Raw genomic sequence first — 15,549 nt, 5'->3', positions numbered from 1 at the left:
AGTGAGTACTCTCTGCAGGGCTGTCAGATTTAGCAAATAAAAATACAAGACATTAAGTTTGAAAGATTTTTCTAATTGGCTGTGCAGTTTTGTAATTTTTTTGGGGAAAAATGAATACAGAACATTTACAACATCTTAATAAAGTCCATACAGGATGAAGGACAAAAATCATTAAATACGAGACATATCCTGTAGACACAGCATGCCTGGCATTCTTCACTCTGGTATTATCATTACTATTCAGAGTTATATGGATTTACCTACACATATGACATGTTTGGCTTTTATACTCCTATGTCAATTATGTCCTTTGACTTCCACAATCAATTATTGTAATTTAGGAATTAACTATAAACTGCAATTACCAGCTGTCTCTTGGTTTTCTATTTTTTTTCTTTTTTTAAGATTTTATTTATTTATTTGACAGAGACAGAGAGAGAGAGAAGGAACACAAGCAGGGGGAGAGAGATAGAAGCAGGCTTCCCGCCGAACAGGGAGCCTGATGTGGGGCTCAATCCCAGGACCCTGGGATCATGACCTGAGCTGAAGGCAGATGCTTAACCAACTGAGCCACCCAGGTGCCCCTTGGTTTTCTATTTCTTATACACCAGCAACATACCAATTGAAAAATAAAAATCCCTGTCCCCAAATTTTGGCCATCTAAATATCCCCAAATTACTAATCTGAGTTAACTCTTTTTAACCCACAGGATAATTTGACTTAATAGAGTAGATAACAAAGATGAAGAAGAGCCAGTGAAGCACGTGTTAAATAGAAAGGAAATTGAGCTCAGCAGAACTGACAGAAGATGAAGATGAGATGAACTGGCTGAAGCCTTATTTCTGCCTCCTGTTTCTTTTTCATTAAGTATTTAGCAGAAAATTTCGGGGAAAAAGTTGGACTTAAGCCATCAGTGTTTCTTAAAGGCTAAGAAAATTGCTGTCCACAGGCCCGAGAAGGGGTGAGCAGCCCATTCTGATGAAAGATAAACTGAAGTTTACAGAGGGTTAAATGTAGGTAATTAATCAATTAGGAGTGAAATGTTAAACTTTAGACATTCAAGTGTGTCTTCCCAGAGGAAGAAAACTAAGTGCATCTTGGACCTATCTAGAGTCAAATGCTGGAATTCGAGTGCACGTCACAGAACATGGAAATCAGGACTTGAAATACTAACATTTCATTTAAAAAATACCATCCCAGCAAGCTTTGATAAAACAACCTGCATTCAAAATTACTTGCTTCAAATGTTTAGCAGGCAAAGAAAAGTCTAGCAAGAATGAAAAACCAAGATTGAGAGACTAGCAGTCTTCATGCTGCCACACGGTCAAATGTCTGACCCTTTGACTATAGTGACAAAACACAGAACCAAGCCCGAAGGTGAGGATGATCCTTTACTGAGCTACCAATGCAAAGGCCTAGGGCCTTCTTTGCTTTTTGTCTCTCTTTCCTTCTTTCTCCAGATGATCTGAGTGCTGAGGATCCAAGGAAGAGAGAAAGACTCATACAGGAGTAGAAGTGTCACTTATTTATAGATTTTAATTTACATTTAATGGTATCAAAATCACCATTAATTAAAATAGAAAATCCAATTAAAAAAAAGTAAAATGAATCATTGTTTAGAGTCATCTCAAAACCTGGTCCACTTGTTCATGGCATTTTTCACTTTTAGCCAGTTATTTTACATTTCTGGAGTCTCGTCTGGCGCTGTTAATATCCCTCTGCATGAGAAAGGGAACCAATGTGCGACTCCACCCCAACTCCAAAGGTGGCTCCTTGGGAGGATCAATGAGTGAATCTTGGCTATGCTGTCTGGGACCATTGACTACCAGATACCACGCACGTACAGTATATTTTCTTATTGAAATAAGACACAGCTTGCGGATTACACTGATTTACTGCTATTTACTTTGTGGTTTTTCAAACGGAACATGACATTTTTGAATGGTCTCACTGAGAAGGCCTGATGCGTTGGAAAAGTTTCAAAATGCAAAAGCCTTTTTGGGTGAACAACATTCCATTAGTTTGATTACTTCTTAGGTGTTGAGCATAAATCTGTTTCAGTCAAAAGACTATCCAGATTTAATCAAATAAGTTTGCCACCTAACATCTTTTGTTAGTATGTTAACACCAGAGTATTGTGTACAAAGTAATAATAAGTAAGGAAATGCTAACTTTCAAACCAGATGCAAGTTTAGAACTATTTACAGAATATTATATTACAGTATGGTTTATTGACTTGTACAAGTATTGGCTTTTAAGATACTGCATATTTGTTTTGTGTATAGTGCAAAAGATCAAGTGATCAAGTCCTCCAGATTTGGCTGAAATAGATATACTAAATGAATAAACAAAAGATTTCTCCATCTCACACTACATCAGTGTATCAAATACAATGTAAGTATGCAAGATTCCTAATCTTGATCACATTCAAATTAGTACTGATGTAAATCCTGTGTAAAGAATTTAATAGTGCAACAGAAAACCTGTAAACATGCCTGTGGCATTATTTTCCTGTCGATTATAGCACAATAGACAATAAAAAAACCACATATAATAACTAAAAGAGCTAATGTCTAACTAAACTAATGTAATTTTTTAAAGAAATTAAAACAATCTGTCATTAAATTATCAACAGAAAGAGAGAAAACATTTCTGAATAATAAAAGAAAAAGCCTCTTGTGCATTGAAATTGCCCCTTAAACTTCTAGAACTAACTTTACCCCTGTTATTCTTACATCTGTGTTAGATGTTTGGCTCCAGGTCAGAGGTTTCAGCTACATCTTCTCTTCTACGGAAGGACATTTGAAAATGTGGTAGCATAAAGATATGACCACATTTTCTGTAATCCATAGCATCATTTCACTGATAACCCGAATCCAGATTAATTTCCCCTTTTTCTCTGAGCCCCTGTGTCCCCATTTTTATAGAACAAAGCATATGTGAGCACACTTGTTGACGACTTGCTGTCTTAATTGCAAACATCTTTCAATTTCCACAAGTATGCTCGAAAAGCCAGGATGTGCCTGCATGTGTGTGTGCGTGCCTGTGTGTACATGTATGTGGGTTCACGTGTACGCCTATGCAGTGCCTACCTACCTACAGTCACATTCTTCTTGAGTGAATACACAAGTCTGTCCTGGTTTGAATGAAATGAGAATTCACCTTTTGCACATTCAGCCAATCCCCGCCCATGTATATCCTTTGCCCACCAAAATGTGGTTCCTGGCCCCCAAGTTCTGCCAAGAGCAAAATGTTACCCCATACCACTCGGTTGCATGAGATTTATTTAAATACTGAGGGCATTCTTTACATATCATCAGATTATCAAATTTCGTTCATGCTTCAAGGAGTCATCTGTATATGAATTCATTATCCTCAGGTCTTCTTGTTCCTCATGGCCCCATCCAACCTTGTGGACTTCAACATCTGAGCAAATTTCCAATTGTAATGCGGCTTCATTTTCCTTTTGTGTTAACGATAGTCAACAAGCATGTGCTTAGCATGAGTGAGACAACCATTACTCTCAAGCAACTTTTTTCAATCTTGGGATATCAGTGGCAGTTCCTTGGCAAACAAGGTATTTTAATAGACAAGGAATGAAGTGGCTGACAAGAATATTGGCCCATAATAATAAGCTGAAGAAAGCAGGACAGGTCTGGAGGCCATGTGGGTTTGGGACCCTGAGGGTGCTGTGGCTTCAGAAAGTTCCCTTGAACACTTTCTTGAGTGGACATTTTTCAGACTTTCATTTGTCTGAAATGACTTGGAGGTCTTATGAAATTACAGTCTCTGGTTTCTCTAAGTCTAGGTGGGGCCTGAGAGTCTATATTGCTAATAAACTCCCAGATGGTGCTGATGCTGCTGGTTTGTGAGCTACATTTTGAATAGAAAATGGCTAGAAGGTTCCAACAAAAAAAATTACTGTGAACAAAAGAGTCAACTCCATTCGTGTCTGTTTTCACAACTGTTAACTCCTGATTTGTTCAATTTCACTCTGTACAATTAAATCTGATGAAAACAAGTAAGAATGGAATTATTATAATTTTATTATTTTTGTGAGTACAGAGTCCCCTTGACTTGCCAGATAGCTTCCAATAAAGATAACATTTTCTCTGCTCGAAAAGAGGGTGTTGTAAAGCAATGGCATAAAGGAATACTGAACCACATTTCAACTCTCAGCCCAACGTCTTTGATACTTGTTTTGAATAAATACCTTAAGTTATAGCTGATATCCTGTATAGAAATGCATTTCCTTTCAACACCAGCATTGTTAAATGTCTGTCCACCCAGCACAACATTATTTCAATTGTCCTACACCACGTTTTTGGAAATATAGCCCCATTTTAGAAAATAGGAATTTTGAGAGTTTGCTTCAGACAAAGCATTTTAAAAAGGAACTTTCTCAAATGTGGAAATGTTTGCTTAGGTGCCAGATCAAAGGAAAAAAAATGGATTTTGTATGTCTGTATAGTTTTTTAGAATGAATCCACACATTTTCATTTTCACAGTGACCTTTGCATTCAAAGGGAGCTCAGATGTGGAAACAGCTCACAGAGTTAAACCTGGGGTGACCGCTGCCATCAGACGTTGCTCTGTTGTAACAAAAGAGTTCTCAGTTCCCTTTCCCTCTGATCCTCCTGCCTGTACTTCTCCTCAAGTTTTTGCTTCTCAGAATCTGCGCAGTAAAAGGTGCAATCTGGGCTCTTTCGGATCTGTTCAAACTGACTGAAATCAGCCACATACTTTCCATTTTTTGAGAGAGAAACCACAGGCACAAATTCAAAGCCCCAGAAGATCTCCTCTGGAATATAAGATGTGCGGCTCTGGCAGACTGCGCTGGTGGATTCCACGGTGGCATTGAGGAGGACCACAAGTTCAAACTCCTTCTCCTTCAGGTTTTGGGGTGTGAGATCTCTCAGGGGACTCGTCTCATCCAGTACGTGGTAGAATGTCATGGGCAAAATGAGGAAGGGGCTCTCCGAAGAGGAGTCCACGTGGAATTTGACGGTGGCTTGGTTGAGCAGAATCTGCTCCCCTTCTTTAGTGACGTGGGTCTGGAGGAGTTTACCAGAGAGCTGGCACTGAATCAGGAGGCTCTTCCTCATGTTGGCCACCTGAATCACCAAGCACAACTTCCCGTTCTGCTTGGTGATGACTGCGCAGTGGCTGAACTTGATGGTCTCTGCCCGCTTTTTGGGTCTGGCGATCTTGGCCAGAAAGGTGCCTGTGATGAAGATCTCAATCAAGGTTGTGATGACCAACTGAGCAACCAACAGAAAAATGGCATGAGGGCATTCCTCCGTGATGGAACGGACTCCATAGCCAATGGTTGTCTGGGATTCCAGGGAAAAGAGAAACGCTCCAGTGAGAGAGTCCACTTTCATGATGCAGGGGGTGTGATTCGAAACATCCTCCCTCGGTTCTAAATCCCCGTGAATAAATGCAATGGCATAGTAGATCACTCCAAAAAGGAACCAAGTCATCACAAATGTGGCGGCAAACAGGGTGAGCTTGTATCTCCACTTCATGTCAATGACGGTCGTCCACAAGTCTTGAAGGTAGAGTAAGTATATGCCATCCACTTTGTCAATTCTCACATTGCTGTGCCCACTCTTGGACATGACTCGGGGTCTGTTGGTCTTGGGTCCAGCCCCTGCAGTGTGCTTCACCAGGGGACCACTGGACATGCTGATGTGAATGGCGTCCATTGTCAGGCTGTTGAAACCACCTAAGGAAATGGCAAAGAAAGACATTCCCTTACTGTCTGTCACATGTGGTAGAACATCCAGAGAACAGAAATAGGATAACCGTGTGAAATATGTAGGAATGCATATAGACGTATATAAGAAAGGAGAATTTGGAAGGCAAGACTAGTCTACTAGTACTTGAAGAAGACAGTAGGGTGGAGTGAGGAGCATGGACACTGGAGACAAGCAAACCTGGGCTAAATGCCAACTCTCCAGTTTATTTGCTGTGTGACCTTGGGCAAGCTATTTACCTTCTCTGGATCTCAGCTCCCTAATCTATAAAATGGGAATACAACTTACTCCTCAGGTTTTTGTGATGGTTAAATGAGATAATAACTAGAAAGTGCCAAAACAAAGCCTTATGCTCAAAAATGATGCCAATCTTCTCATGAAATCACACTCACATGCATCTACCCCACTGAGTATTATGAATATACATGTATCGTCAACTAGCACAGATTTCCAATTCTAGAAAATTTAAACATAATTTGACTGAGCATAGGGTCAGTACTGATATAACGAAAATGTACCATCTATAAGATAGTTTTGATATAGCAATAGAGAATATTAATACCTGTCTTAAAAACTTTGGTAATATTAATAAAACTTTAAAAAACTTTGGTAATATTAATAAAACTTTTAAAAACTTACCCTTTTGTGTGACATTCTCTGCAACGGAAATTCATTTTCCCCCCAATCCAATGAATAATTTAGAATCCATGACCTCTCTTAGTTCTTGATGACATTGGAAAGGACTAACTTACCAACCAACGAACAACAAACACATAGTGAATAATTAGACTTTATTAGTAGTTGGTTGATATGCTGCTTATCAAAATGTCATATTAGGTATGACATTTAGGAATGTCACAAAATTTCTGCTTTACTCCTTTAGAACTGACTAGAACCAACATAGGAATCTCTTGAAAAAAAGCTAAAAACAAGTAGGTAAGTATAGGCACCCAACATTGTGGCAGAACAGACCCACTTAGAAGCTGGACTTCCATGCTAAGTCCCAGGGAACGCTCCCCTCTGCATCAACAGACCGGAACAAGCTGGGTGTGAGGCCATATGGCATCTTATACTACCTGCCTGGTGACTGAAATCAGTCACCCTACATTCCTTGGAAAAGATAATGTGAGTGATTACAGGGTAACTCTACCTGGTTGGCATCTTTTTTCCCACCTCATTGGCATTTTAAAGATAAAGGAAAAATTCCTTCTTTCAAAAGGACCTGGATACAGTGGTCTGTGATTCATGCAATAACCTTTGCTGTTAGAGCAGCATTATCTCAATAGAAGTTTTGGAAGCAATCTTCTGGGCAAACTTTTTCAAGGAAACTGAAACCATCCATCAGAGGCTAACACTTGTTGAGGATGCAGGGAGTTGTTGTGCTTTTTAATTTTCCTGTTATATTAAGAGCGTGTCATTTACTGAATTGCCCTTGAAATGATTTTTTTTTTCTTGGAAAGGGAAGTTACTTTTTCATTTTCATTGCAAAGAAGCACCCTAAGCTATTGAGAATTTATTTTCTTGTTGAAGCCTATTCCACTTATTTGGAGATCAGTTTAGAAGAAAAATACGGGATATAACTGATGAGCATAGGCTTTATCAGCTCCTCAGTGGCACTTCTCAGTAACCAAGAGGAAAGTGACCACCACGAAGGACTGGGAACCAAACGCCATGCCACCATGCCCAAACACCTAGTCAAGCTCAGATCACGAGCACTGCCAAAAACAAATGCAGCTTATGTACAAGTAAACACATGCACTTTAAAAAGAAAGAGAGAGAGAAACTGCTAGAAGAAAGTCATGCCATTCAATCCACTGAAATAAAAACAGAGGCGTAAGTTTTCAAGTGTGAGTGACATACAAGTGTCCTGCGGGCATGAGCGAAGCTCCAAGTTCAATTGGCTGCCAGATTCTGGAAAACTTGGCCCTGTTTACATGAAGGCAATGCCATGAAGCTTCTGTTTTAACCTCTCTTTAAAAGGGGCAATGGGCCAGGCTTTGGGATGAGCTGGATTCTTTCCCTCTTTCTGCTAAAAGCTCTTTTGTTACATTTCTGCATATCCAGTGTTGGAGATAAGGACACCAATAGCCACCCGAGATTGGTGGTCTTAAAGGGGGAACAAGGACCTAGAACCTCTGGGGTGGGGGGGTCTCGGTTTTAGCATCTCATTGTGGAAAAGAGTGGCTGGTGGACCACACTCAAAGAGTAAACACCTTTTCCCTCCCTCTCAACGCCCTGTGCCCTCAGACTGTTTACTACCTGGTCACTCCCTCAGCAGGTCAGAAGGCGTCTTCTTCAAGGCAGGTGGGACGTCCTCGCTCCCCTTCACCCACCTGGCTACATGAGATTCTGCTTCTGCCTGAAAGAAAGAGGTACGCGTGGAGTTCACAGGTGTTTACAAAGAGACTGACCCAGTGAAACCGACCCTTAACTGTTCCCCCCAGGGCTAGAGCCCTAACATTCACCTTACAATCCCTGATCATCTGGCATGGTGCCCAGAATAGACCAAAGCCTCAAGGAATGTTTTAAGAATTAAATTGAAGCCCCAATCACTGCCTTCCCTATAGAATTCCCACCCTCTGGAGGGAGCTTAATAGTAAAACACCCTGGAAAGAGTGGGTTAACTCACCCCCATTGAGGCCCACTATCAACTGGCCAGCAAACAGGGAGGCAGGAAGGGGAAGTGCAGAGGAAGTAAACAGTGAGCATTGGAAGGGAAGAGTCTAGAATATTTTTACCGCCTGTGGAAATGCATTATTACTGTTGAGTCACAGAACATCAGAGCTGAAAATATTGTCAAACCCGAGGCATCTGACACGCATTTTTCAAACAAAGAGATAAATCTGGAGGTTGACTGGTCTGCATCACAAAGATGGTTCATGGCAGAAAGAAAAATGTCCAAAGTCTTTAAAAGCTAGACTGGAGTTCTTGTCAGTACACCACAAATGCCTCTTTAGCCTCCAAAGTTTAACATAATCTGTTCTAAATTCAAAGGGTTCTTTCGCCTCCTGCTTTTCTGGAGTTCTTCTTCCTAAGATATATATCTGTAGATCTCTCCACATTTTTGTCTGTCTTATACCCAGGTGTATACATACCCTTCACACTTCCTTTCTGATCCACCAGTTACTGTAAATAGTTACAATAAGTACTCTCTGATCATGCCAATAATCCCCGTTATCAACCTGGATAGCCTCTCGCACACTAGATTCCCCCAGTGTGTTTGCAGTGTTTGGCAAACGATTTCTTATCCATTTGCATCTGCAACTATTATCACTGTAATCATCATCTGCGAAGATCCAGCATCTCCTTCTTTGTACTCATCAATCTTACCTGTATGCTTTATCATTTACACTTCATCATATGCTCTGAATATACGGTATTGTATTCTGCAGCAGACTTTCTTCGTGAAGTCTACTTCATTGTTTATACACATTCATTTCATATAATTTTATGTCACTACCTTAGATTTTTTTTCCTTAGTGATTCTGCAATCTACTTGGCTTCACTTCTAAAATGTTAAGAAATAAGAGCAGTTTCCAAAAGCTAAGTTTGGAAACAACACTAAAAGATATTCTCTAAATTCCCCTCTCCTAATCCCACAAATAAGCAATATTCCCTAGAAACCATTATAGTTTTCTTTAGTCTCTGGAAATTGTATTTATTTCTCCAGTTTTCACTATATTGTTCCAGCCCGTGGGTTGGGATTGTAATCTTAGAACGGTGTTATCTTTATTGAGGTGAAGTCCTTGAAACTACTGAATGGAGAGGGCAACATTCCTCTCCTACTTCAAGCCAATAACACACACATGGAATGAAGTCATTTTGCCTATGCCGTGGAGCATTTGTTTTCTGAAGATAAAGGAAAGAAAAACATATTTTTGAAGCAGAACTAAAAAGTAAGCACATTGAAAAAGGTATTTAGCTATATGAAGAACTACACATCCAGTCTTGGGGACAAAACAATGAGAATGGAAATATGAAAGGGAGTTCCCATCATTTCCTCAGGGAGGACAAAATTCTGTCAAAGAAAGAGGGTCTTAGGAGAATGGATGATCAAAGAAATCAGCCGCACTGAGCTGGAACACCCTGTCCTATCAGAGAGAAACCAATCTATAAAAGACCAGAAAGCCACTGACCAATTAGAAGAAATATGTATGCAAATAATAAGCATGAATAGAGTCAGAATAGAGTCAGAAGTTGTCCAATGTGGGAAAGATGCAGATAAATAATAACAAGGACAATAATAAAATAAAGATTCAGGTAAGTTATAATCATCATCATAAATAGTTAACACTACAGCACTGTAATCATCGTTCTCATGCCTTCCATACATGAACTTAATTAACCCTCATACCAACATCATGAGGCAAGTGCCATCATTATCCCCATGAGGAGGAAACAGGCACAAAAAGGTTAAGCGACTCACCTAAGTTCCCAACAGCTGCACAATGTGAAGCCCCCATGCCTACCCTCTCTGCCCCTTGACAAAGGTGCTCGAGTTTTAGCTGCATCAGAATCACCTGGAAGGGTCAGAGTTTCTGATATCAGTAGGTTTGGGACGGAGCCCAAGAATTTGCACATCTAACAGCTCGCAGATCTAATACCACACTATGTCATCTAACTACCACAATATGATATACAGTTCAAATGACATCAATAGCTTTTCTCTTCTTGATGAAGACCCTAATCCCCTCACTTCCCCGGAACATTCAAAAATAACACTGTTGCACACAGGTAGTGAAAACGTCTGGTTGTTCATTTTCAGAAATGTCCTATCTCCACCATCCTCATAGATGAATGCCAATTACCTAGTGGGCCAATGATAAGTACTGATTTTTTAAAGCATTAAAGAATGATTTTTTCCCCCTCCTAGTTAGTACAACACTGATTCCTTCTAAAAACTTAGTGCTCCGTTGAGTCAAATTTTGGGAGCTTTCAATTTGCCCATCATGATAAAAACTTCATTCTGTGTTCCCTGGTGGGCAGAAAAATAACCAACTTTCATCTACAGAAAAATAGCTAATAACAAAATAGGGAGGAGGCAGAGTCCTTCAGCCAAAGCTCAAGTGACGTTATTCCACGTAACTTCAAAGGGGATGGGGAGGCATGAAGTAATGAAATCCAAATCAAGCTATAACTTTGGATTTCCAGATGAAAATTGCAATTTGAGGGTATCTGACTTTAAAGCTCTATCAAAACAGTTTCCTGTTTGTAGGAAAAGTTGCTTAAAAAGCTTCTTTGGACATCAAGTATTTCTAACAAAACAGTTTTTGCATGATCTCTTAGCTATGAATCCAAAATACCTGGATTAAATTTCACATTAAGGAACCATGCGTTTAACTAGTAAGTAGAAAAAGAAATGCTCGACAAGAATGTACTTGGGGTTCACTGAACTCAAAGGGTTTAAAAATAATTGAAAATAAAATCAGCGAGGCTTGGCTATCCTTTCTTTGGATCCTGTGACTGTGGCCACACAAATACATGTGCTGGGACCTTTGGCTCTGGCCTCATGCCATACTCTGCCCTGCTCTTCAAAGTAGTCTACTACTCGCTTCAGTGGCTGGTCTGACTGTTCTTTATGAAGTCGTCAATTCCATCCATGTCAGCTGAGGACATGGTTGACTTTGCCAAGGTGACCTCAGAAATGGGCATGTCTACTGAAAAAGAAGAAGGTGGACAAAGTTGACTCTCAGCAGATTCCAAAGGGTGGCTCCATGGCTCTTATCTGTCGGGGAAATGACTTTTTCCTTCTGCAAACCCATTTTTCCCATCAGGCCATTGGGGACTGAGGATGGTTAGGAAGAATGACAGTTTCTGGGAAGCTGTAGAATTGGTCCTTCCTGTCCGTAAGAATCTTAATGATCTGAGGGGAAGCACCAGTGGAGATGATGGGAAATTTGCAACTGAGTTTCCTCTACCTTGCTCCGTGTTTTGAGGATAAGAAGTTGGATCCAAACTGACAAAGCTAGGGTCATTTTTGGTTGTTTATAGCTGATTGTGGCTTCCAGTTATTTGCTGCTCTTCTCTGCTGGGTCCATCTATAAGGAATCCTTCCTTGGGCCTGTCCCTGGGGATGGGGGTGGAGAATCTGTTTTCATCCTTTTGGGTCAGATGTAGTCACATGACTGTGTTGGCCAATGGGGTGTGAGCTGCAGTGACTCACACCACACCTGAAGAGAGGCATCAGACTCATGGCAGGGTCTCAGGTGGGTCTCAGATGGGCTGTTCCTTCTTCTGGGGAATGGGGAGAGGGGGGCACCTGCAGCCCAGCTACAGCTAAGCCAAAGCTGACTTGCAACACAAGTGACAAAAAACTCTGGTTGCTTAAGCCACTGGATTCTTGGAAGGGATTGTTACTGAGGCAAAATCTAGTGAAAGCCTGACCACAGGGACACTCTTACTACATGTTTTTGTGTCTTAGGATTATATGCCTGACCTAAATGATACGATATTTAAAGGAAATATGGAAAGTCTTGAAATACCCTAATGTAAACTCTGAATGTTGGTCTATGACTAAACACAGAATAGAAAAAGAAACCCAAATCTAACAAGATTCAAGTAGGAAGAAAGATTTGCTTGACCTCTAAGGACAACATAGGAAAGGCAAATAAATTCTCGTTAAATTGCTTCTAAATCAACATTTAAGTTTATCTTGACAAGACAACTTTTCAGGGCGATAAAAGGGCCTTAGATGCTATCACTCTAATATTCTGTTGAACAAGAAGCCCTTAGTTAAGGTGATGAGAGACACACGTTATCATTATATCACTGACAGCTTTCATTTGGGTAGGGGATACTTAAAAGGCAACAGGAACTTTCCAAAGCAACAGACAATATGGTATTTAATCTTTCTTTTTACCTTGTGAAGAAAGTATTTGCTCAATTTTCTAAATGAGGAAACGAAGCTTAGAGAGATGAGATAATTCACACGTGTTCATAGAGTTAATCCATGGAGGACCTTGTTGGCAAGTCAGATCTATCTGTTTCTATAGCTGAGTTCCTACCTAGCCACTGTGCCCCTTGGTCATCAAATTCCACTCACAAAGAGCATCTCTACTCATGATGAACTTTGATGCAGCATAAGGTAAGTTCCTCCTCACTACCTGTTAGTATCCATTACAGAATAAATAGTTATATTTGATTTATTGTTGATACCGTGCCAGACCTTATAGAGGTGTCATATATTAATTTAATTCTCACATCGATTCTGAAAGAGGTACTGCTATTGTTTGAGGATTCCGGGTTAGGAAACTATGATACAGCACAAGATTTGCTTGAGCCTGTACCCCATGTCTCTCATCTCTAAACCAAGACTTCTCTAACTTCAGCGGCCATCAGAATCACCCAGAGGTCTTGAAATATGGCTGGGTCCCACCCAGAGTTTCTGATTCAGTAGGTCTGGAGGGGAGCCTGAGAATCTGCATTTCTAATGAGTTCCCAGGTGATGCTGACTCTGCTGGTATTGAGACCACACTTTGAGAGCATGATCTGCACTATGCACCACTTAATGAATTATAAAAATACATAGGAAATTCACAAGCACATAAATCATAAATCGGGTCATCTCAAAGTTCAGTCTCACTACTTTCAAACAAAGGAATGGGCCCTTTGGTGTAAGAAAGAAGAGAAAGTCAATGGGTTTAAATATATAAGTACGGTAGATGTCCGGTAGAGTTTTCAATTGCCAGAAGTGTCCTAGGGGATAGAAATTTAAGTACAATATTGTGGGGAAAAATGAGAAATTTAGGGGAAAAGGAAAGCAATTGGTTGAAAATTGCCCAAAAGTTTCTTCACTGGATAGTGGGTATCATCCTGGAGTGGATTTCAGGGTTCACTGGCCAAGAATGTCGGAGGCCTAAAGAGTGAACTTGGACTCTATGGCTGAGTGAGCGGGAGCTGAAGGGCTTTAGCTGTCCTTTGTTATGTTTTCCCCCAAGTGTATGGTGCAGGCATTTCACAAATAAAGGGATTTGTACTCAGATGATTTTGGGAAGATTTGCCTACCAAACATCCAAACAGCTCATGGTCTGCACCCATTGGAGACTGACGCCTCACGGCTGTATACTACAGCTTCTGAGAAGTCCTGCTGAACTATATCTGGCATTTATGTAACATTTGAGAACACTTTGAAGAGTGCTAGTCCAGTCTAAATTTGCACTGGGCGAAAAGAGGATCAAAAAGTTGCGTGACTTGTTCAAGGTCATTGAGCCAGTGGCAGGATTAGGGGAGGAAGCAAGGCTTTGTGCTTCTCAATCCGTTTGACAGGCAGGTTATCTGTGTTTGTTGTCACAAAGTATCTTGAGATGAACTACCCGTCTCACTGGATACTGATGACAAAGTAGCATAGAAGTGGGTGAACCCATCCCCCCCAACAATTGCAGCATCAGCACCACCTAGAAGCTCATTTGAAATGCCAATTCTTAAGTTTCCCACTTCAGCTACTGAATCAGAAGCTCTGCAGGTGCTACCCAAAACCTGTCTTAAAAAGAACCCAACTTCCCAAAGGATTATGTGGCCAGAGTTTGTCAGTGATGGCTTGGTGGGTTGCCGATGTCTTTCTTTTGGAAACCAACGACTACTCCTTTAAAGACAAATCCCACATTTTGCATTGCATGTGAGTGCCTGTTGATCCAATTTGCCTCCGCGGTCAAATATTTAGCCTTCTCCCTATGTTTCCATTCCATTATTATTGTTTCAAATTCCATAAGTACTAAAAAAATCCCTTTCTGTCTCTAAATGTGGTTTGCATAGTTATACCCTTTCTTCCTCAATGCAGATTCTTTTTAAAATGTTTTTCATTCTGTAGAACATCAACTTTTCTCTACTCGGCAAAAACAAGTTTAAACAGGCACAGGGTTCAACGGGAGACTCATTTTCCATTTTCCATGGCAAAGAATCTGAGCACTGGAATAAGGCAGAGGTATCATTTGCAGAATATTTTTGTAAAGATAGTTTAATTTCAAGGCCTTTATTTGTGAAAGAGCTGGCTAACCTAAATAAAACATTATACATCTGTCTGTTGTTACAAGTGACCAACTTCAGCTGAACGTTATTACTTAATAACAGCTAACTTTCCTATAGAGTAAGAATGTGCAGCAGCTAAACAGCAAATGGAAATTTCCTTTGGTTTACCACCCTTGATCTCTCCGTGCTCCAACATGTGAAGAACTTGGGTAATAAGCATACTCTCCCCTCTAATCACAGCATGGCTTGGACATGCATTGTTGTGGAATGACTGGTAAAACAGGAAAATTTATGTCTGAGGGGGGAAAAAAAAAACCCAAGGCGAATTGTGTTGCGGTAGCCTCCCTAACGACACTGCCCCCGACTTTCTCTTCAGGGAAGAGATTTCTTTAACTAGCTCATGGACACTCTCTTACTATTCTTGTCTGGATTAGTTCAAATGTAACACAGAGAAGGTGGCTTAAAATTGTCCCCTTCAGATTTCAGATAAGGAGAAGAAAATGCAGAGCATTTGGGTTTGTCTGACCGTAACCTGGAATAAATCGGAACGGAAGGCATCTGTTTTTGCAGGCAGGGCTTGTAGAGAAACAAATATTTTATTTGGTGTATTCTGTTTAATAAAACTCAAACTGAACATAGTTGGAGCATTAAAAGAAGAAGAGAAAAATGGGAAGCAAGCCAGGACATTCGTTTTCTCTAACCTTTATCTCCCTGCTTGAGAAGTTGTTTGAGACTAGAGCACTGTGTTGTTATAATGTATCATTATATAATTTGCAAAATTTCAAGTTGATTTTCCCATAATTTGCAAAATTTCAAGTTGATTTTC

The 15,549-nt window shown here is 40.3% G+C and overlaps 1 protein-coding gene across 6 annotated transcripts in view; it reads right to left on the bottom strand.

Annotated features, from left to right (window-relative positions):
- Positions 1–522: 522 nt before the first annotated feature.
- The window catches only part of KCNJ15 (potassium inwardly rectifying channel subfamily J member 15), a 77,676-nt gene continuing 62,649 nt past the window's right edge, over positions 523–15,549 (bottom strand). For 3 of the 6 annotated variants that reach the window (XM_027586725.2, XM_027586726.2, XM_027586727.2), the window contains exons 2-3: positions 8,019–8,118; positions 523–5,728 (exon numbers count right to left, since the gene is read on the bottom strand). In XM_027586725.2, coding sequence (XP_027442526.1) covers positions 4,581–5,708 — 1,128 coding nt within the window. In that variant the 5' untranslated portion in view covers positions 5,709–5,728; positions 8,019–8,118 and the 3' untranslated portion in view covers positions 523–4,580. Of the gene's footprint in view, positions 5,729–8,018; positions 8,119–8,388; positions 8,400–15,549 lie in introns of those variants that run through there. The other 3 variants (XM_027586728.2, XM_027586729.2, XM_035723423.1) reach the window with 2 other exon arrangements.

This window comes from Zalophus californianus, chromosome 1, assembly GCF_009762305.2.
Source record: "Zalophus californianus isolate mZalCal1 chromosome 1, mZalCal1.pri.v2, whole genome shotgun sequence".
Lineage (NCBI taxonomy): Eukaryota > Metazoa > Chordata > Mammalia > Carnivora > Otariidae > Zalophus > Zalophus californianus.
The sequence above is the reverse complement of the archived record's forward strand: the minus strand, read 5'-3'. Positions and strand labels throughout refer to the sequence as shown.